The 21132-nt window shown below is 42.8% G+C and overlaps 1 protein-coding gene across 3 annotated transcripts; it reads left to right on the top strand.

The window, feature by feature from the left end:
• The first annotated feature begins 2774 nt into the window (after positions 1-2774).
• Positions 2775-19793, top strand: LOC146319660 (platelet-derived growth factor receptor beta-like). Of its 3 annotated transcripts, XM_084730225.1 has the most exons (28): positions 2775-2887; positions 4268-4358; positions 8058-8127; positions 8222-8316; positions 8417-8612; positions 8706-8963; positions 9108-9238; positions 9326-9407; positions 9581-9655; positions 9768-9951; positions 10068-10183; positions 10301-10412; positions 10545-10647; positions 10747-10855; positions 11264-11358; positions 11550-11682; positions 12236-12340; positions 12942-13046; positions 13511-13613; positions 13769-13890; positions 15757-15869; positions 16378-16500; positions 16611-16722; positions 16852-16951; positions 17152-17257; positions 17679-17796; positions 17893-18022; positions 18706-19791. In XM_084730225.1, the coding sequence occupies exons 3-28, from the start codon at positions 8070-8072 to the stop codon at positions 18818-18820; spliced, it is 3099 nt and encodes a 1032-aa protein (XP_084586351.1). In that variant the 5' UTR covers positions 2775-2887; positions 4268-4358; positions 8058-8069; the 3' UTR covers positions 18821-19791. The 3 variants fall into 3 exon arrangements, with proteins under 3 accessions (XP_084586351.1, XP_084586350.1, XP_084586352.1); XM_084730224.1 differs by having other exon boundaries at positions 10068-10412; positions 18706-19793; XM_084730226.1 differs by lacking the exons at positions 2775-2887; positions 4268-4358; positions 8058-8127; positions 8222-8316 and having other exon boundaries at positions 8453-8587; positions 10068-10412; positions 18706-19789.
• Positions 19794-21132: the final 1339 nt, after the last annotated feature.

Raw genomic sequence — 21132 nt, 5'->3', positions numbered from 1 at the left:
ACACTGAGTAATATTTAGTGGTATTTTAATTATATTCTTAGAATTCATTTGTCTAAAATATCATTTTTCCTGATGAGAGGAAATAAAAACAATGAGATGTAACTCAGACTAAATGTATTTATTTGTCATTTATGAAATATTTTACGTGTGTTTGCAGTAACATGCATCAAGATCAGGGCTGCAAATAATGATTATTTTCATCACTGATCAATCTGTCCATTATATTAACGAGTGATCAATCAGCTGTTTGGTCAATAAAATGGTGAAAAGTTGTGAAAACATGGATCAGTGTTTCCTGAAGTCCAAGATGACGTCCTCAAATGTCTTGTTTTGTCCACAATTCAAAGATATTTACTGTCACAGAAAATGTTCACATTTAAGAAGCTGAAATCTGAGAATTTGGATATTTTTTTTATTCCAAAAAAAAGACTAAAAATGATCAATCAATTAATTAATCCTGTCAAATTGAAAAATAGGTCCGAACATGTGAAGACGGATGGAGACGTACTGATGATTCATGTTTCCACGTCTGAATGAGGAAACAGATTCACTGTTTGATGTTGATGATGTCAGATTTCTAACTGATGTATTTATTTCTTCTTCACTGCTGTAACTGATGATGTGGTGACGTTTAACCACCTGCTCACTGTTTGTCTACATGAGCTGTATTCACCATGTGATTGGCTGGTGTGATTCAACCACCCGCCCACTAATTATCTATGTAAAGAATCACAGACCTTCACTCTGGTTGACTCCTTTTTCCATTCACACCCTGAACACCCAGAGACCCAGACTGGGTCCAAACCAGTCGCTGTTTTAACTTTGATTTACCTTCAGCTATAAAGGCTTTTTAAATGAACCTCCACTCAGTGTAAGTGTGTCTGAAGTGAACTCAGTGGCTTCCACATTCTCTTTGTTGACCAGTTTGACTTCAAGAGCACCTTGGATTCACCTGGACTGATCTGTGACTGTGAGCACCTGGGGCCTGAGCTACGAAGCAGGATTTGTGGTTAGCGAGGTAACTTTCGAGGTTCACCCTGAGTGTTCAGTACCACCATGATGATTCACTTCAGTGTGCACAGAGAACATAACAGCTGATTGCTGAAAAGAGGATAAGATGTCACAAAAAGAAAAGAAAATGAAAGTGGTTTTCTTCTCAGCTGCAAAACAAACTGAAAATCAAAATATACAAAGAATATAAAGGGTTCATCTTGAAAAAAGGCAACAAAATGATGTTGATATGTTGGGAAGAAACTGCAAACTTAGTAAATGTGAAAAGAATGTGATTCTGGTGTGCAGCGTCTTGCCTCTTTAGTTCACTCTGTAGAGCGTCCACCTCTGCAGGTTCAGTTCCAACCAGAGGCCGACCTACATGTCACCCTCTCTCTCTCTCTCTCTCTCTCTCTCTCTCTCTCTCTCTCATGCCTTCTTTTCCTGTCTTCAGCTGTACTATGCAGCAAAAAAGGTGAAAAGCCACAACAATCATTTTTGAACAGATATACAAGCCAACTTATTGTTTTATTTATATTTGATAATAAACATCCATAACTGTTTATATTCATATTACCTACTACATAATCAGCTGCTCTAAAAAAAAGGTATTCATAGGATGTCCATCTGATTTACAGGCATCATCTGCTCATTGGCCTTCAAAATCAGAAACTGAACATGAAGCAGAAAAATGTAAAAATTATAGGCTGAAGTAAGAAATACAGAAACTGGAGAAGTATGAAGGTAATCACAGCAAAGTCATAGGTTGAGCTGTTACTGTTAGTGCTGCCCTCTGCTGGTTGTTAGTGCTGCCCTCTGCTGGCTGTTAGTGCTGCCCTCTGCTGGCCGTTAGTGCTGCCCTCTGCTGGCCGTTAGTGCTGCCCTCTGCTGGTTGTTAGTGCTGCCCTCTGCTGGCCGTTAGTGCTGCCCTCTGCTGGTTGTTAGTGCTGCCCTCTGCTGGTTGTTAGTGCTGCCCTCTGCTGGCCGTTAGTGCTGCCCTCTGCTGGTTGTTAGTGCTGCCCTCTGCTGGTTGTTAGTGCTGCCCTCTGCTGGCCGTTAGTGCTGCCCTCTGCTGGTTGTTAGTGCTGCCCTCTGCTGGCCGTTAGTGCTGCCCTCTGCTGGTTGTTTGTGTGTTGGCCCTCTTTCATTCCTCAGCACATTTCCACAACTAGAGTCTGTGGTCTGTACTCACAGAAATATTTGTGGGCTCTGAGTTAGCTTCAGTTAGCTTCAGCTAGTCTCAGTTAACCAGGCCTGGTCCTGATGTCTCCATGTACCATCTGTCTGTTTATCAACCGTAAATACACATTTCTGAAACATTTGAAATTTATTTGTAAAATGAAAATGTTGTCTGAAAAGTTTAAACTGGAGTCAGATTAAGACGCTGCTTTATTGATCCTTCACTGATTTATTACTGATCTGTCTGATGATACTAAGGCCTCTTTACCTTTCCCTCCCTCTCTCTCTCTCACACACACACCACTTTATTTAATTGGCTTTACTGCAAAACACACACACTGAAGCACACAGACACGATAGTAAAAATGAGTGGAAAACTCACAAAAAGACCTTTCTGTGTGTGTGTGTGTGTGTGTGTGTGTGTGTGTGTGTGTGTGTGTGTGTGTGTTGGACTGGCTTCACTTCCTGTCAGAGAGAGAGAGGGGAGGGAGACTGATTGAAAACAGACGGTGTCTCTCTCTCTCTCCCACTGTGAGTCAGTCTGTTTCCATTCGTCGTCCGTCTGGAATGAAGAGAGGAGACCGGGGAGGAGAAGAAGAGGAGGAGAAGGAGGACGAGGACGAGAGAGTAAACCACTGAAGAAGAAGAAGAAGAAGAAGAAGAAGGAGAGGAAGAGGAGAAGGAGGAGAAGGACAGAGAAGATCAGCAGCATCAGCAGGTTTGAACCAACTAAATATCTCCGTTTTATTGTTTAGTCTTTAACTTGGTCTCCGTGGTGACCAGCATGATTCTGCTGATTGGACAGTTTGTAAGAATAAATACTGCAGTAAAACCACAGTGTACTAATACTCTGCCGGGGGCTACATTACTGCATATTTCAGTAAAACTACACAAGTATTATTAGTTAGATGTGCATGAAGTGAAAGTACTGCATGCAGAATGAGTATTACTGATATATTACTGTTTAAACCGTGTACAGTCTCATCAGCAGCTGACTGAACGTCTGCATCTACACTTGTACAGTTACAGTCTGTAGTTACAGTTACGGTCTGTAGTTACTGTTACAGTCTGTAGTTACAGTTAGTCTGTAGTTACAGTTACAGTCTGTAGTTACAGTTACGGTCTGTAGTTACTGTTACAGTCTGTAGTTACTGTTGCAGTCTGTAGTTTAAAGTGCATCATGTTTGTGCAGAAACATTGGCCCAGCTGTTGTAGTTTAGTTTCAATGATCACATGGATGATTTCATGATCACTTTTACTAATATACTGAAGTTAAAGGGACAGTTCACCCCAAAATCCAAACTCCATATTCTTCCTCTTCCCTTTAGTGTTGTTTATCCAGTTTTGCAGATATCGGCTCTACGGATATCTGACTTCATGCTCTATTCAGGAGGACGCCATTAATGTTTACATCTGTCCCCTGTACCTCCATGAGTAGATGCACGCTTCCCTCTGTGCAAAAATATCTCAGTTTGTCAAGACATGTGCGCAAACACACACACACACACACACACACACACACACACACACACACACACACACACACACACACACACGGTGTGTTGTACAGAACACAAACAGAAAAGGTTTCACACTGGTGACAACATGAACTCTGATCATCAATGAAACACTGATTTATTGAAATATTATAAATATAAATATCATTAATATTGACTAGTACCATAAAAACTCAGTCATGTACTAATCAGGATTGATCACTATTAATCATTATTGATTTATCTGTCTTTCTGTCATCAGACTGAAAGGAAAGTTTGTGAATAAAAACAAACAATGATTGATTATGATACCTGTGATCGATATCTGACAGCCACATATTGACAGATATTTTCATCAGGAAACTTTATTGAATCCTTCAACATAAAAATGTTAGATTCTTTTAAGTCTAAATATTTCCATCTGACATCTACAGGAAGTGAGTTTCATTTGACTGTAACTGAACAGTAATTAGAGGAAAAAACAATGAAATAGAATCACCTGATTGGTTATCAGATTGAAAACAAAAACCACTAATCAATAAAAGTTTGAATTATGTAACTGTGTATTTACAGTCAAACCCTGTGTCTCTCTCTGACACCAGACTGTCAATCATCTAATCTGAACCAATCAGGAGACAGAGGACAACCATCAACATGCAGCAGTGACAGACAGGTGGGACACCTGCAGGACAGGTGAGCGTGAGGTCAGAGCTGCTCAGTGATTGGCTGATTTCAGATCAATCCCATGACTCTTTTAACTCCATCACACTCATGATGGAAAGTCGTCCACACGGACTCTGTCGTTAAGACCTGCTGTCTACATTACCCAACATGCACCTCTCCCTCTGACAGCTCTGTCTGAGACACTGAAGACCTTAGAGGACCAATCACAGTGTTTGTTGACAATAACTTTTTTCATGATGATCAAGTGTCTCATTTGTCTAAAATAAGTTTGATGCTTTGATGGAGACGTGAAACGACAAATATTTACCCAAAACTGACTGTATTAGGACAGAATCATGAGTTGTGGTGATTAGCGCCAGAGCTTTAACAATTAATTGATTATTAATTGTCTATAAAATTGATTGGCAAATATTCTGCTAATAGATTAGTTCTTGTGAGTCAATTTTTAATAAACAAAAGCTCCAAATTCTCTGATTTCAGTTTCTTAAATGTGAATATTTTGGTTTCTTTCCTCTCTGACAGTAAACTGAATATCTTTGATCAATATTTTTCAACATTTCATGGATCAAACAACTAACTGAATAATAGAAATAAATGACTGAAAGATTAATTGATAGAAAGACTTAAAAACTAGGTCCAACAGATCAATTTTTAACTAACAAGACAGTTCAGCAGTTTCATTGTTAGCTGGAGATCTACTTGGGACGGGGCTCCATGGCGGCGGCGGGGGTTTGAGAAGACACCCAGAGACACGCTGAGACAGAAAACAGGTGGAGGAAATAAAGGTTTTCTTTTAAAAACATTCCAAATGTTCAAACGTAGTTGGTGAAAACAGGTGAAAAGACCGAGAACTATGTCGTGTTGAATTGTGGACTCATGACTAAAGTTCACCATCCAGAGTTGATCACAGCCCTTCAAAATAAAAGACCCTGTGGAGACTTGAAATCATACAGACAGAAAGAAAAGAAACTATTTTACTCTGTTGTTGACTTGATTATGGTAGAAGCACAAAGAGCAAGGAAAGAGGATTTAAATCAACAAAATCTGAGCAAGTCAACATAATCAGGCAAAACGCTGTGCAGCTAAAACGCTTCTGAAACCCTTCTGAAACGCTTCTGAAACGCTTCTGAAACCCTTCTGAAACCCTTCTGAAACGCTTCTGAAACGCTTCTGAAACGCTTCTGAAACGCTTCTGAAACACTTCTGAAACGCTTCTGAAACGCTGCTACTGGAGCCGCAGACGTGTGGAGGACGGATTAAACTGTGGCGCAGACGTGCCGTTACCAGTGGAATCAACGAGTTAGACCTTTAAACTGGTCTTCACGATTTCGTACCGCGGACGCAGTCCCCCACCACGGCATGTGTGTTAGCATTTAGCTTTAGCAGTGCAGGTTCTTTCATGTAACCTGCTTCATTTCATTGACCTGCCGTATGTGAACCGGCTCTCAGCCTCGGTCGGGTCGGTCCTGAACGAACTTCAGCAGTCCAGCAGTTCATTTCAACTCAATTCAGTTCAACAACCCGACAGAGAAGAAAAATATACCATCCTGTCACCGTCCTCGGGCTCCGCTGGACATGTCCGATAAAGCTGCTTTGCAGACCGTCCATCAGGGCTCCATCATGTTGCCATCCACATGTTTGGACCTGTTATTCAAGCCTTTTCAGTCACAGTTATTTTCATTATTGATCAATCTGTTGATTGATCAAAGGTTGAAAAAAAGGTCCAAGCATGTTTAGAGCTTTTGTTCAACCTTTGACCTACTGACCTATTTTTCAAGTATTTCCTGTAACGATTAGTTTTATTATCAATTAACTTGTTGATCAATTAGTTGTTTGGTCCATAAACTGTTGATCAAAGTTCAAGATGACGTCCTCAAATGTCTCGTTTTGTCCACAACTCAAAGATCTTCACTTTACTGTCAGAGAGGAAAGAAACCAGAAAATATTTACATTTAAGAAACTGAAATCTGAGAATTTAGACTTTTTTGGGTAAAAAAAAAAAACTCAAAATGAGTAATTGATTATCAGAATAGATGAATATTAGTTTATTAATCTATTCATAATCAATTAATCAATTAATCTTTGCAGTTCTAAATATTAAGAGTGACCATCGGGAGACAGTGGAGGACAGACTGAGCAGAGACACTGCGCCCAGTTTTCTCTTCAGAGAGTATTTGACATTACCCATGATCCTCGGTGGCTGAACTGATTCAAACAGCTGAATGTTTATAGAAACAACAGACTATGAAGCTCTGTGATTGGCTGTTTCTTGATGAAATTCAGTCTGGGAGTTGTAGTCCATCTACAGCCCTTTTGTGGCTTTGAACCAGAGATCACCCCCCCTCCTGTGACATCATCAATCATGTCACAGGATGGCAGAGGATCAGTGACATCACTGCGGTCGTGCAGGACTGAAGTGAGAGCAGCTTTAACAGACGCTGGGCTGTGATTGGCTGAAGGCTGACTCTGCAGAGTCTGCCCTCGGCTGCCCACAGGAAATACTTTTCTGTTTATTTTCTTCTGCGGTGGTCGACTCACATTCCTGCCTCACACTGGATCACTGAGGCGTCTGATTGGCCCAGATCCCTGGGGACACACTCTGATTGGATGACTGGACTCACTCTCCTTTTTTCTCTAAAGGAGGAAGAAAAAACACAGAAAATCCCCCTGTGAGAACACACACACACACACACACACACACACACACACACACACAGACACACACACACACACACACACACACACACACACACACACACACACACAGACACACACACACACACACACACACACATACACACACACACACACACAGACACACACACACACACACACACACACACACACACACACACACAGACACACATACACACACACACACACATACACACACACACACACACAGACACACACACACACACACACACACACACACACACACACACACATACACACACACACAGACACACACACACACACACACATACACACACACACACACACACACACACACACACACACACAGACACAGACTCACACACACACACACACACACACACACACACACACACACACACACAGACACACACAGACACACACACACACACACACACACACACACACACACACACACAGACACACATACACACACACACACACACATACACACACACACACACACAGACACACACACACACACATACACACACACACAGACACACACACACACACACACACACATACACACACACACACACACACACACACACACACACACACACACACACACAGACACAGACTCACACACACACACACACACACACACACACACACACACACACACACAGAGTCAGAGGAATGTGTTCAGGTCTGTTTGAACCATCTCAGCTCAAATGATTCCACAGATGATCAGATCATCGGGTCCATGTGGGCTCTGTCTCTGTCTGTAAGTCCACATCTCTGAGGAAATTACCCACAGTTCATAGTGCTGTGATGTTAAACACAGGCTCACCTGCAGAACAAAGCAGTTAAATCACCAGGAACGATGCTGCCAGGGAGAGAACAAATCTGAGCCGGCCTTGTTCACTATGATAACCCAGATGATGGTGCTCCTGAATAGCTTTTATTTTGAAATCTCTCCTCTTTGACTACACAACATCAGAGTCAGACTTTTAATTTGAAATCTCTCTCCTCTCTATGTTTGATCAGGACTTTTGGCCAATGATGGCACCCATCAGAGGACAAACAGGAAGTCTGAATGTGCTGCACATCCTGCTGGGTGAGTAACAACATTAAGACATTATCAGACTGGCAGGTAGACTGATACCTGTCTGGCTGTATGTCTACCTGTCTATCTGTCTGTTTGTCTGCAGGTGTGTTCCTGGTTCGTCCTGAAGGGGGCGTCTGTCTGGAACTGATGCCTTCATCTTCTGAAGTTCTGCTCAACTCAAACACCAACTTCACTGTGGTCAGTAAACACCTCTTTGTCTCGACAGGTATCTGTCTGTGTCTCCACAACTACCTGTCTGTCTTCTCAGGTGTGTTCAGGTACCTGTTTGTCTCTCCAGGTGTGTTCGGGATGGAGTCAGGTGACGTGGCGGTTACCTCAGGACTCTCAGGTTGACGGGGTTGTTGTGGACAATCAGGGGTCCAGCAGTGTCCTGCAGCTCTTGAACGCCACCTGGAGGAATTCTGGGAGATACACTTGTGAGGAGACATCGTCCTATCAGAGCAGAGAGGTCGACATCTTCATACCTGGTCAAGGTGACCATGATGTTTATCACATATTGATCATATCCATCCTACATGTGAGACTCGTGACTCCTGATGTTTCTGTCCCACCTGTCCCCCCCTCAGGTCCAGACGAATGGTTTGTCCCTCTGGGTCCAGGTGTGGTGATGAAGGAGACAGAGGAAGACACCATCCCCTGTGTGGTGTCCGACCCACGGCTCAACGTCTCGCTGTACGAACGTCCCAGGATGCCAGTTACCGGGTTGACGTATGAGCCAGGCCGCGGCTTCACAGGTCGTCTGAACGACACGGCGTACGTGTGCGTGGCGACCCACGGAGACGAGGAGCGGGAGTCTCGGGTTTACTACGTCTTCAGCATCATAGGTGAGCAGATTAGATTAGAATTCAGTTTAAATTAGATCAGATTAGATTAGAATCATTTAAATTTGATTAAACTAAATAGATTATAATATTGTCTCAGGACCTGACCTGGCTGTCTCTCTGTCCACCTGTCTGTCTGGTTGTCAGTCCCTAAGGTGATGGAGGTGGACCTGACGGTGTCCAGCAGTGTGTTGAAGCAGGGGGAGGTTCTGACTGTGAACTGCACCGTCAGAGACGCTGAGATGGTCTTCTTCTCCTGGGACTTCCCTCGCAGACAGGTACCTGTCTTTCTCTCCAACTACCTGTCTAAACTGTGAGGCTCTTATTAAACACGTTTTCCATCTTGTTCTCCTACGTTGCTTCAGGAAATCGAGCCGCTGACAGACTTTTTGCCCAATCGGATCCGCTCCTTCATTAACATTTCCACGGCAACTGTGGCAGATTCAGGTAAGTCTGCTGTTTCCTGTTAGACCGCACTGAGGGTACAAAAGGCTGATCATAGTTTGGTCTTCATAATAATAACATGTGGTGACAGTCTCTATGGTAACTCTGAATCAGCTGTTCTTATTTTGTTTTTGCGTAACTATAGCAATGTGTGTGTGTGTGTGTGTGTCCTGTAGGTGTGTATGTGTGTGAGGTGAAGGAGACGATGCAGGAACGAATTGTGAAGAAAAATGTCACCGTGACAGTACTGGGTGAATACACACGCACACACACACACACACACACACATGCGCGCACACACACACGCACACACACACACACAAAGGGCAGCCACACAGACAGGTAACCTGTCTCTCTCTGCAGAGCGAGGTTATGTGTACCTGTGGCCGTCAGGTGACACCAATGTGTCGTCTCTCCTCCATCACACTGTGGAGTTCAGTGTGGAGGTCGACGCCCACCCTGCCCCCACCGTCCTCTGGACCAAAGACAACCACACTGTCGCCACGGAAACCACCTCCATCACCACCACACACCTGACAGACAGCAGGTAGATCAAATGGTTGGTTGAATGATCGGGTGGTTGGTTGGTTGGTTAGATGGTTGGTTGTTTGCCTGATGGACTGAATGATTGACTGATTGATTAATAGATTGATTGATTTGCAGGTATGCGAGCACACTGACGCTGGTTCGAGTCCAGATGGATCAAACAGGAAGTTACACAGCGACAGTTTCCAATGACGACGATTTTGAGGAGGTCGTCTTCAACCTGGAGGTCAAAGGTCAGACAGACAGAGACAGGTTGATTGAGACAGGATGCTCACTCATTGTGTGTGTGTGTGTGTGTGTGTGTGTGTGTGTGTGTGTGTGTGTGTATGTGTGTGTGTGTGTGCGTGCAGCACCTCCCAGGATAACGTCTCTGTCAGAGGTTGGCAGTAAGGCGGTGTTGTGTGTCAGCGAGGGCGCCCCTACCCCATCTGTCACCTGGTACACCTGTCACAGCTCACACAGGTAAACACTCACACACACACACACACACACACACACACACACACACTCACACACACACACACACACACACACACACACACAGCAGTGTAACAGTCCATGTGTCGTCATAGTAACCATGTTTGTTTCCTGCAGGTGCAGTAATTCGACAGGCAGTTGGAGGAGCGTATCAGCAGGCTCAGAGGGCAGTGTTCTGCAGGAGAACATCACTGAGGTGAAGGAGAGAGGAGTCACCCAGGTAACCAATGATGTCATCAGTGTGATGTCATCTGCATGGAGGAGAAAGTGTCATGATATGAAGATGACTGACAGCTGTGTGTGTGTCTCACCTGTACAGGTACGCAGTGTGTTGACTCTGCAGAGTCTGAGCTCTCTGTCTGCTGTTCGCTGTGAAACCAAAAACTCTGCAGGACGACGAGCGCGAGACCTGCGTATACTGTCCAACTGTACGTACAAATACTGCAATACTGTCCAACAGAACATACAAATACTGCAATGCTGTCCAACTGTACATAATAATACTGCAATGCCGTCCAACTGTACGTACAAATACTGCAATGCCGTCCAACTGTACGTACTAATACTGCAATGCCGTCCAACTGTATGTACTAATACTACAATGCTGTCCAACTGTACGTACTAATACTGCAATGCTGTCCAACTGTACGTACTAATACTGCAATGCAGTCCAACTGTACGTACTAATACTGCAATACTGTCCAACTGTACGTACTAATACTGCAGTAAACATACAAGTTGCAGAATATTAATTTGTGTTCTTTGCATATTTCTGCCTTTCTTCCTGTGTGTCTCTGTCTGTCTCTCTCTGTCTCACTTTTACTGCCTGTCTCCAGCTCTCCTGTCTCAGGTTGCGGTCTTAGCAGCAGTACTGGTTCTGGTCATCATCGCCGTCATCTTCCTCATCATCCTCATCCTCCTCTGGAGAAAAGTAAGTACTTACTGTAGTACTACTGTACTGTTGTGGCTGTACTGGTAACTCAGAGGTAGTACTGCAGTACTGGTTGTATTTTTCAGCATTACTCTGACATGAAACAGCAGCAGTATTTCCTGGTTGCGACAACAACATGAGACTTTACATTCTTTTATTTTTGTAACCCAAGTTGTCTTCCTGTCTTTTAGAAACCTCGTTATGAAGTTCGTTGGAAAGTGATCGAGTCTGTGAGTCCTGATGGACAGCAGTACACCTACCTGGACCCCGCCCACCTGCCCTACAACTCTGCCTGGGAAGTACCACGAGATAATATAGTACTAGGTAATACTCTGAGACAACGTAGTACTGGGTGACACTATAAGACGGTGCTGAACAAGGTCATGCTGAGAACAACTTGGGAAAAGTAATTTAATCTTAATCTCATTTCAATTTAATCCTAAATGAATCCTGATATTATACTAAATTAAACCTAAAGTCCTGACTTAATTCTGACCTAATTCTAAGATTGTTCTAAATTTGATTCTAACTTGATTTCAATTTAATTTCAGTTTAATCCTAACTTGATCCTAATTCAATCCTGATGTAATTCTAATCTAATATTAAATTTGACTCTAACTTGATCCTCACTCAATCTAAACTTAATTTTAAACTAATCCCAACCGTGATTATGTCACATGTTGTCTGATGCTTCGTTCTTTCAAAATAAAACCATCAAACATTTACTGAGACATGAAAACAGATTCAACAACACATTTAAGTTTTCTCAGTTTGTCGAGAGCTGCCTGACCCTCACGGTCTGTCCATCTGTTCATGTGTCTGTCTGTCTGTCTGTCCATCTGTTCATGTGTCTGTCTGTCCATCTGTCTGTCTTAAGGTCAAGTGTTGGGTTCAGGTGCCTTCGGTCGTGTTGTTGAGGCAACCGTCTCTGGTCTCCTTCACTCCCATTCAACAACTAAAGTTGCCATCAAGATGGTCAAACGTACGTACCTGTCTGTCTGTCTGTCTGTCTGTCTACCTGTCTGTCTGTCTGTCTGTCTGTCTGTCTACCTGTCTGTCTGTCTGTCTGTCTGTCTGTCTGTCTGTCTGTTGTCTATCTGTCTTTGTGATGTTTTGAAAATTGATCGTTGATATTTTTATTTCAGATAATAAAAATTGTGTGTGTGTGTTTGTGTGTGTGTGTGTGTGTGTGTTTGTGTGTGTGTGTGTGTGTGTGTGTGTGTGTGTTTGTGTGTGTGTGTGTGTGTGTGTGTTTGTGTGTGTGTGTGTTTGTGTGTTTGTGTGTGTGTGTGTGTGTGTGTGTGTGTGTGTGTGTGTGTGTTTGTGTGTGTTTGTGTGTGTGTGTGTTTGTGTGTTTGTGTGTGTGTGTGTGTGTGTGTGTTTGTGTGTGTGTGTGTGTGTGTGTGTGTGTGTGTGTGTGTTTGTGTGTGTGTGTGTGTGTGTGTGTGTGTGTGTGTGTGTGTGTGTGTGTGTGTTTGTGTGTGTGTGTGTGTGTGTGTGTGTGTGTTTGTGTGTGTGTGTGTTTGTGTGTTTGTGTGTGTGTGTGTGTGTGTGTGTTTGTCTGTCTGTCTGTCTGTCTTCAGCCAGCAGTGGTGCAGTTCAGTCTCTGATGTCGGAGTTGAAGGTTCTGGTTCATCTCGGTCCTCACCTGAATGTCGTCAACCTGCTGGGAGCGTCCACGAGAGGAGGTGTGCACTTAAATCCTAACTTAACCCTAAATTAATCCTAACTGAACTCTAGTCTGATTCTACATGAATCCTAAACTAATCCTGACTTAATCTGGATTTCATCCTAAATTATTCCTGACTTAATCTTCACTTAATTCTAAATGAATCCTGTTTAAATTAATTCTATACTAATCCTAAAGTAATCCAAAATAATCCTGATTTAACCCTAAATTAACCCTAATTTTGCTTTAGTCTGATTCTAAACTAATCCCTGATTTAATCCACATCATAATCCGCAATTAATCCTAACTTAATCCTGACTTAATCCTGATTTAACTCCAAATGAATGAATACTAAACTGATTCTAACCTAAGCCTGATTTAACTCTAATTTAGCACTGGCCTAACTGACTGACTCACTGGAGGATCAGAGAACTTCAGATCAACATGCAGATATGCTAACTGTCCGTCTGTCTGTCTGTCTAGGTCCTGTCTATCTTATCACTGAGTTCTGTCGTCATGGAGACCTGGTGAACTACCTGCAGAGGAACAAACACACCTTCTTACAGAGGGACACACACACCAAGAGGTCAACACACACACACAGACTGGATACTGTCTCTCTGTCCCTTCCTGTCTCTCTGTCCCTACCTGTCTCTTTGTCCCACCTGTCTCTCTGTCCCTACCTGTCTCTTTGTCCCTTCCTGTCTCTCTCTCTGTGTGACAGCGTCTGTCGTCCTGCAGTGACAGTGATGGAGGTTACATGGACATGAATAAGGAGGAGAGCGCTCAGTACGTCGCCATGAAGGAGCTCAGCTACGCCGACATCGAACCTGCGGTGTACGAGACACCGTACACACCACCAGGTGATACATGTAGTACACTGTGTACAAGTACTGCAAAGAAAGATGGCCACTGCAGCTTCTCTTCCTCCCACTGTACAAAGTCAGTCGTCAGGGGTGGAGCTGTGGTATCAAGGCCCCGCCCACACAGCGGCAAGCAGAGCTCAGCTGTCACTTATGACATGAAACCTCCCTTTTATATAATCAAATTACTAATTAAAACCAAACTGATGAGAAAAACGTCAGTGTGATAAGAACGATCTAAAGTGACCTACTGCAGTCCGACTGATGAAGTCACCACTTTACCTCTGACCATGATGTTGGACATTTTGATTGGTCTAACTGAGAAACCGCACGTTTGTCACAGATAGATCATAAGATTGTGATGTTTGTTGTAACTTCTGTCACACAGCCTTTATTACTCAAGACGTGCAACCAATCAGAGCGGGACACTGAGTGAGACTACAAAGTGAAGAAGTATTGTGCTTTACATGTCAATGTCAACTTGATTCATATAGCACACGTAAAAACAACCACAGGTGACCATCAACAGATTCAGGATCAGCGACTGCAGAGGCTCAGTCACCTCTGTTATTGTATCTGGATCAGGGAACATCCAGGAACGACTGCTTAGATGGTCTGGATCCTCTGACTGGAGTCTGAAGATGTTAGACATCAGATAAATCAGGTCCAGTCGGCCCGTTTACAACAGTTCTGATCCAGACAGGAAGCCAGTGGACATTCATTTTTTTTCTGTCTGTCTGTCTGTCTGTCTGCCTGTCTCTCTGTCTGTCTGTCTGTCTCTCTGTCTGTCTCTCTGTCTGTCTGTCTGTCTGTTTCTCTGTCTGTCTGTTTGTCTCTCTGTCTGTCTGTCTGTCTGTCTCTCTGTCTGTCTCTCTCTCTGTCTGTTTCTCTGTCTGTCTGTCTGTCTGTCTGGCTGTCTGTCTGGCTGTCTGTTTCTCTGTCTGTCTGTCTGTCTGTCTCTCTGTCTGTTTCTCTGTCTGTCTGTCTGTCTGTCTGTCTGTCTGTCTGTCTGTCTGTCTGTTTCTCTGTCTGTCTGTCTGTCTGTCTGTTTGTCTCTCTGTCTTTCTGTCTGTCTGTCTCTCTGTATGTCTGTCTGTCTGTTTCTCTGTTTGTCTGTCTGTTTGTCTCTCTGTCTGTCTGTCTCTCTGTATGTCTGTCTGTCTGTTTCTCTGTCTGTCTCTCTGTCTGTCTGTTTGTCTCTCTTTGTCTGTCTGTCTGTCTGTCTGTCTCTCTGTCTTTCTGTTTATCTCTCTGTCTGTCTGTCTGTCTGTCTGTCTGTTTGTCTCTCTGTCTCTCTGTCTCTCTGTCTGTCTGTCTGTTTGTCTCTCTGTCTCTCTGTCCGTCTGTCTGTTTCTCTGTCCGTCTGTCTGTCTGTTTGTCTGTCTGTTTGTCTCTCTGTCTCTCTGTCCGTCTGTCTGTCTGCCTGTTTCTCTGTCTGTCTGTCTGTCTGTTTGTCTCTCTCTCTCTCTGTCTCTCTGTCTGTCTGTCTGTTTGTCTCTCTGTCTCTCTGTCCGTCTGTCTGTCTGTCTGTTTCTCTGTCCGTCTGTCTGTCTGTTTCTCTGTCTGTCTGTCTGTCTGTTTGTCTCTCTGTCTCTCTGTCTCTCTGTCTGTCTGTCTGTTTGTCTCTCTGTCTCTCTGTCCGTCTGTCTGTCTGTCTGTTTCTCTGTCCGTCTGTCTGTCTGTTTGTCTGTCTGTTTGTCTCTCTGTCTCTCTGTCCGTCTGTCTGTCTGTCTGTTTCTCTGTCCGTCTGTCTGTCCGTCTGTCTGTCTGTCTGTCTGTCTGTCTGTCTCTCTCTCTCTCTGTCTGTCTGTCTGTCTGTCTGTCTGTCTGTCTGCCTCAGTGACTCATCCTGTCTTTCTCTTTCAGACCAGCAGGAGGCGTCTCTCCTCCTCAGTGACTCTCCTCTCTTGACTCCCACCGACCTCCTCAGCTTCTCCTTCCAGGTCTCTCAGGCCATGGACTTCCTCTCCACCAGAAATGTACGATCACTGATCAACACACTTCTAATCAATACACTGCTGATCAATACATCACTCATAGATAACTGTAGATACAGCACAGTTACACAGGCTCCCTGCAGTGTGTTAATGAATGCTGATATTAACTACAGTTCATTTCTGTGTGTTGACGTGTTGTGTTGCGTGTTGACGTGTTGTGTTGTGTTGCATGTTGACGTGTTGTGTTGCGTGTTGACGTGTTGTGTGGCGTGTTGACGTGTTGTGTTGTTTGTTGACGTGTTGTGTTGCGTGTTGACGTGTTGTGTTGTTTGTTGACGTGTTGTGTTGTTTGTTGACGTGTTGTGTTGTGTGGCGTGTTGACATGTTGTGTGGCGTGTTGACGTGTTGTGTTGTTTGTTGACGTGTTGTGTTGCGTGTTGACATGTTGTGTGGCGTGTTGACGTGTTGTGTTGTGTGGCGTGTTGACGTGTTGTGTTGTTTGTTGACGTGTTGTGTTGCGTGTTGACGTGTTGTGTTGCCTGTCCTTCAGTGTGTCCACAGAGACCTGGCAGCGAGGAACGTTCTGGTCTGTGAGGGGAAGCTGGTGAAGGTGTGTGACTTCGGTCTGGCCAGAGATGTGATGAAGGATCAGGACTACGTCGCCAGAGGAAACGTCAGTTGACTTCATTTAAAAACAGATTATGATTCTAATGAATTCTTGGTTTCGATCAGCAGACGAACCTGAAACACTGTCAACTTTGAATTTGTGATTTTCGCTCTCAGAGCTTCCTGCCGGTGAAGTGGATGTCTCCAGAGAGCATTTTCCAAAACATCTACAGCTGTCAGAGTGACGTCTGGTCCTACGGAGTCTTACTGTGGGAGATCTTCTCTCTGGGTAAACCAGTCTGTCCAGTATACGTCCACACACCAGTAGAAACACCAGTATAAACTAGTATACAGTTAAACACACCATCCGTCCAGTCTAAATGTCCATCAGTGCAGTATGTTGTGTGTTTTGTCCCAGGTGGGAGCCCGTACCCCGACCTGCCCATGACCCAGGAGTTTTACTCTGCTCTGAAGAGAGGATACAGGATGAGTGGACCTGAACAGGCTCCTCCCATCATGTATGACACACAGCTCATCACATGTATCACACAGGTTTTACATGTTTGACACAAAGTCCTTCCTCAGCTTCGTTAATTTATTGTTCTGCACGTCGTGTTTCTCTGAGTTAAGACACAGTTCATCTGACGAGTCCATTAATGTCGGACATTTTGTCTCTAAACGTGTCCGTCTGCTCTGACAGTTTGTTTTCTGTCTTCAGTTATGATCTGATGAAACAGTGTTGGGAGGAGAAACCTCAGTCCAGACCTTCTTTCTCCTCATTGGTCGTCTCTGTGGGAAACATGTTGAGTGACGACTACAAAAAGGTACCAGGCTGCATTTTTATCTTTCGTCCTGCTTTGAGTGTTTCAACCTGTTTTAAAATCACTGACATCATCACTGACAGACAGCGTCCTGTCCTGACGTCTCCTCACTTTATCTTTTCACATCAACTAAGCTGAAGTGCTTTCAGAACTTCTACGACTCTTCAACTGAAACTTCAGGGTTTTTTGCTGCTTTCACTGAACTTTTACTGGAACTTTTTTTCAGTATTTTGATCATTTCAAATGTTCCAGCTGCAGATTTTCAGTCATTAGAACGTTTGGCTGTTTTCCAGTTAAATTTCTGTCAGTTTGATTTAATGACTCTGATGGAGGAGAGTTAATTGTTCTGTTCTTTACCTCTCATGTTCTCTGTAGAACCAAACACACTGATGTTGTTGTTGTTGTTGTTGTTGTTGTGTGTCAGTGTTACCTGCAGCTGACTGAGAACTTCATGAAGGGTGAAAATCCAGCTGTAGTTCGATCCAGATCGAGTCCGTCCAGAGCAGCTGCGGATCAGACTGATGGACAGACGGACGCAGACGGTCAGAGACACAGAGACACGCTGAATAAAACACTGGACACATTCTACAGATCATTTCACTGCTCATTTTCTGCTACACCTGCCACACTGTTTACAGGAAGTCAGGTGAACGTTCACCTGCTGGAGGCGGAGCCAGAGGAGGCAGGCCCCTCCCATGGCACTTACATCATCCCCATCACTGACATCACCATAGAAACCAGCAGTGGCGCTGCGCTGGACGCAGTTAGGTACAAACATCAAAGAATCTCCTGAAAGATTATTTGAACCTCACAAACATTCTGTAAATAACACTTATTAACTATTGTTATTATATTATATTATATTATATTATATTATTGACAGATTTAAAGACGTGTATTGAAGTATTTGTGTCTGATGTTCAGGTGACCTGCTGAGATGATGTAGTTTAAGGACCAGAGTTGTTCTAGTTTTGAATTTTTCATTAGTTTTTATTTGTATTTTTCATTCAGTTCATTATTAGTTTTATTTGTTTTAACCAAACACAACTGTCACCATCTCTTCATGTTGGTCTGTTGACTAATTTTAAAAGTAAAAGAAAATAGTTCATATTTCTATTTCTGTTCAGTTTTTTTTTTTATCTTTTTGTTTAGTTTTAGTTAATAAGTTTTAGTTTAGTAGTTGATACTAACCTTTATCTATCCTGCAAGATCTGGCATCAGCTGACCGCTTGGCATATACAAACTACATTTCCCACAATACACCTTGCCTGTATGCTGTAGATTAAATTGTTAAGCTCTGAGTCAGCAGTGTGTTTAATCAGCATTTTGTTGTGTTGTTTCACTTCCTGTCAGGACTCTGTTTCCTGTCCAGCCGCCATCTTTGTTTGGATTCTGAAACATCTGGTTAAAAATCTTTTCATTGATCAGCTGATGGTCTCTGTTCTCTGCAGCCCTCAGCTGTCAGATTCTCAGGACGGAGCGGGTGCACAGGAAGTGACATCATCAGAGGAGGAGCCTCCTGCTTCATCCTGCAGACGTGAGGAGGAGGAGGAGAGCTGCCTGTGAAGGCTTCAGCTGCCCTACAGACCGGATGAAGGGTTTAATTAATCCAGTGTATCTGGCGCAGACCTCCTGCCAGGCAGAGCAGAGGGTGTTAATACCTGGAGATATCTGCCTCGCCCATCGACTGTATAGAAGAAGTGGGCGGAGCCTCCAGGTTTGAAAAGTGCCTTAAAGCTGTGTTCTGTCTGATGTCCAGCAGGGGGCGACTCATGAGTCCACGGCAACAACAAAGCTCCGCCCCCTCATCCAAATATGATCACTTCTGGCTCCAAAACATCAAAACAAAGATGGCGGCCGTGATGCCAAACTGGGGGCTCGTCTGCAGACCGCCGAGTGACATCACAGAGGCCCCGCCCACTTCTCTATACAGTCTGTGGCCACACCCTCCAACAGCTTCACCATTCCTTGAGAAAAAGATGACATCATCACCAGACAGGTGGCTGGTGGTAATTTTCCCCACAGTACTGACTGTCAGGCTGCCAAAGGACACGACTTGTTTTTATATATTGATGAAAGAGAGAAAATGATTCCTGACGTGTTCAGAGTAAAGTGTGCAGCAGGTCCTGATCAGATCTATAACTTTATAATATCCAGCTTCATAGTCTTCATGTACTCATATTACTCTGAAGTGTCTGTATTATATTTGTATTATTATTATTATTATTATTTTTATTTTCATTATCATCATCTGTTTTGTGTTTATTCAAACTGCTCAGATTCTGTCAGAGCTCAAACCTTTTATTCAAATAAAGCTCAAAATAAAATACAGAAATGTGGTTGTTTGAGCTTCATTTTAAATGTTTTCAAACTGTGTTATTGTCTCATAAGTTGCCTTCATAATAATTATTAATAATAATTAATACACAATCCTGATGACTTCATGAGTTTCAAAACATCTTTTGATTTTATCATAAAATGTCATGTTTCATATTCAAAATCCCATTTTCACAGTTTGACCAAAAACTATTAAATATTTGTTTTCTTTGTTTCTTAATTTACTTTTATTTTCTGTCTTTAGCAGATTGTTTTTGTTCATCACTTTATTTCTTTATAAAGAGTTCAGGATGAAACAAAGTATAAATACGTTCTTACATCAGGATGTGTTCTGTTGTTGTGCTGCAGAGAAATAAACATATTCCAGGAATAAGAACATAAAAAGTGATGAAACGTCAATATAAAATAGAAAACATGTAGAATAAACATATAGAACTTAGTGTTAGTTGTATAAAAATATGTTTTTTAAAATGAAAGACATACAGTTTGTCCAAGAATATGCAAAAGTTTGAAAATGTTTCTGTGGAGAAAAAATAATAATGGTGATAATTTTCATTCAGATTTAGATTTGATTGTTTTCAGTTTTCATGCTGTTTGTGTGAAGAAGGAGCGCTTGTTTTCTCCTCTCTGTCAGCCCAACAGGAGGTGATGTTTCACTCGGCCATGGCTCAAGTGGCTCCTCCCCCTCCATTAGTCTGACTCCGCCCCCTCTGTTTTTTAAAAATCCTTTTCACTGTAATGTGGAACAAAGAGAAGTTCAGAAAGTGCTGATTGTTAAAAAACTGTTTCCTCACACAGAAACTGAGTCACAAACTTAAACTTATTCTTCTTCCTCTTTGTTTCCTCTGAAAAACATCGAGTTTGTTCAAACTGACCCTCAGCTGAAAAATGTTGAAATCACAGGAACCACAAAGATCCAGCGACACGTTCATCTCTACATTTATCTACACACTTTTTATAGATCCTTCATAACTGAGGGTTCAGACAAAACTGTATTTTATTATGAGGAGGATTTGAGTTTTACTTTTCAATTATGTTGGAATATTTTAGATTCATCTAGAATCACTCAGAGCCACAAACAGTTAAACGTATTTCATATGATTATAAACATGTTATTTTAATGTTAATAAGAAGACAGTTTCAACTCGAACCATCACAGAAAATAATCAGAGCCGATGGGAAAAGACTGGAAACGAGAACAAAAATCAAACCAAGGAAAGATTCTGTTTGTAACGAGTCAAAGTTCTTTGTTTCAACATCTGAGAGCTTTGACATGAAAATTCAGTCAGTTATAGGTGCTGAGACAACAAACGTTACAATCATCCCTGGTCTCCCCTACTTTTTTTTTTATTATTACTATCATTTTTAAATAGCTTTACACAACATTCCAAAATGTTCTTTCCTAAACTTTCCAGGACTTTCCAGAATGTTCCTGCTCTTGCTGGAACGCAACAGAACTTTGACCAAACCCTCTAAAACTTTTTCTAAACTTTCCAAAATGTTCCAAAAGCGCCTGCTTCATTTTTAGTTGTGTCTAATTA

The sequence above is a fragment of the Lutjanus erythropterus genome, chromosome 11, assembly GCF_056507025.1.
Source record: "Lutjanus erythropterus isolate fLutEry1 chromosome 11, fLutEry1.hap2, whole genome shotgun sequence".
NCBI lineage: Eukaryota > Metazoa > Chordata > Actinopteri > Lutjaniformes > Lutjanidae > Lutjanus > Lutjanus erythropterus.
Note: the sequence above shows the minus strand (reverse complement) of the source record. Positions and strands in the feature narration are given on the sequence as shown.

Coding starts and splice junctions, on each gene's coding strand:
- LOC146319660 (XM_084730224.1), top strand. CDS start 8,070: ATGATGGCACCCATCAGAGGACAAACAGGAAGTCTGAATGTGCTGCAC. Junction 9,408..9,580: donor GGCAACTGTGGCAGATTCAG/GTAAGTCTGCTG, acceptor TGTGTCCTGTAG/GTGTGTATGTGTGTGAGGTG. Junction 11,359..11,549: donor TCATCCTCCTCTGGAGAAAA/GTAAGTACTTAC, acceptor CCTGTCTTTTAG/AAACCTCGTTATGAAGTTCG.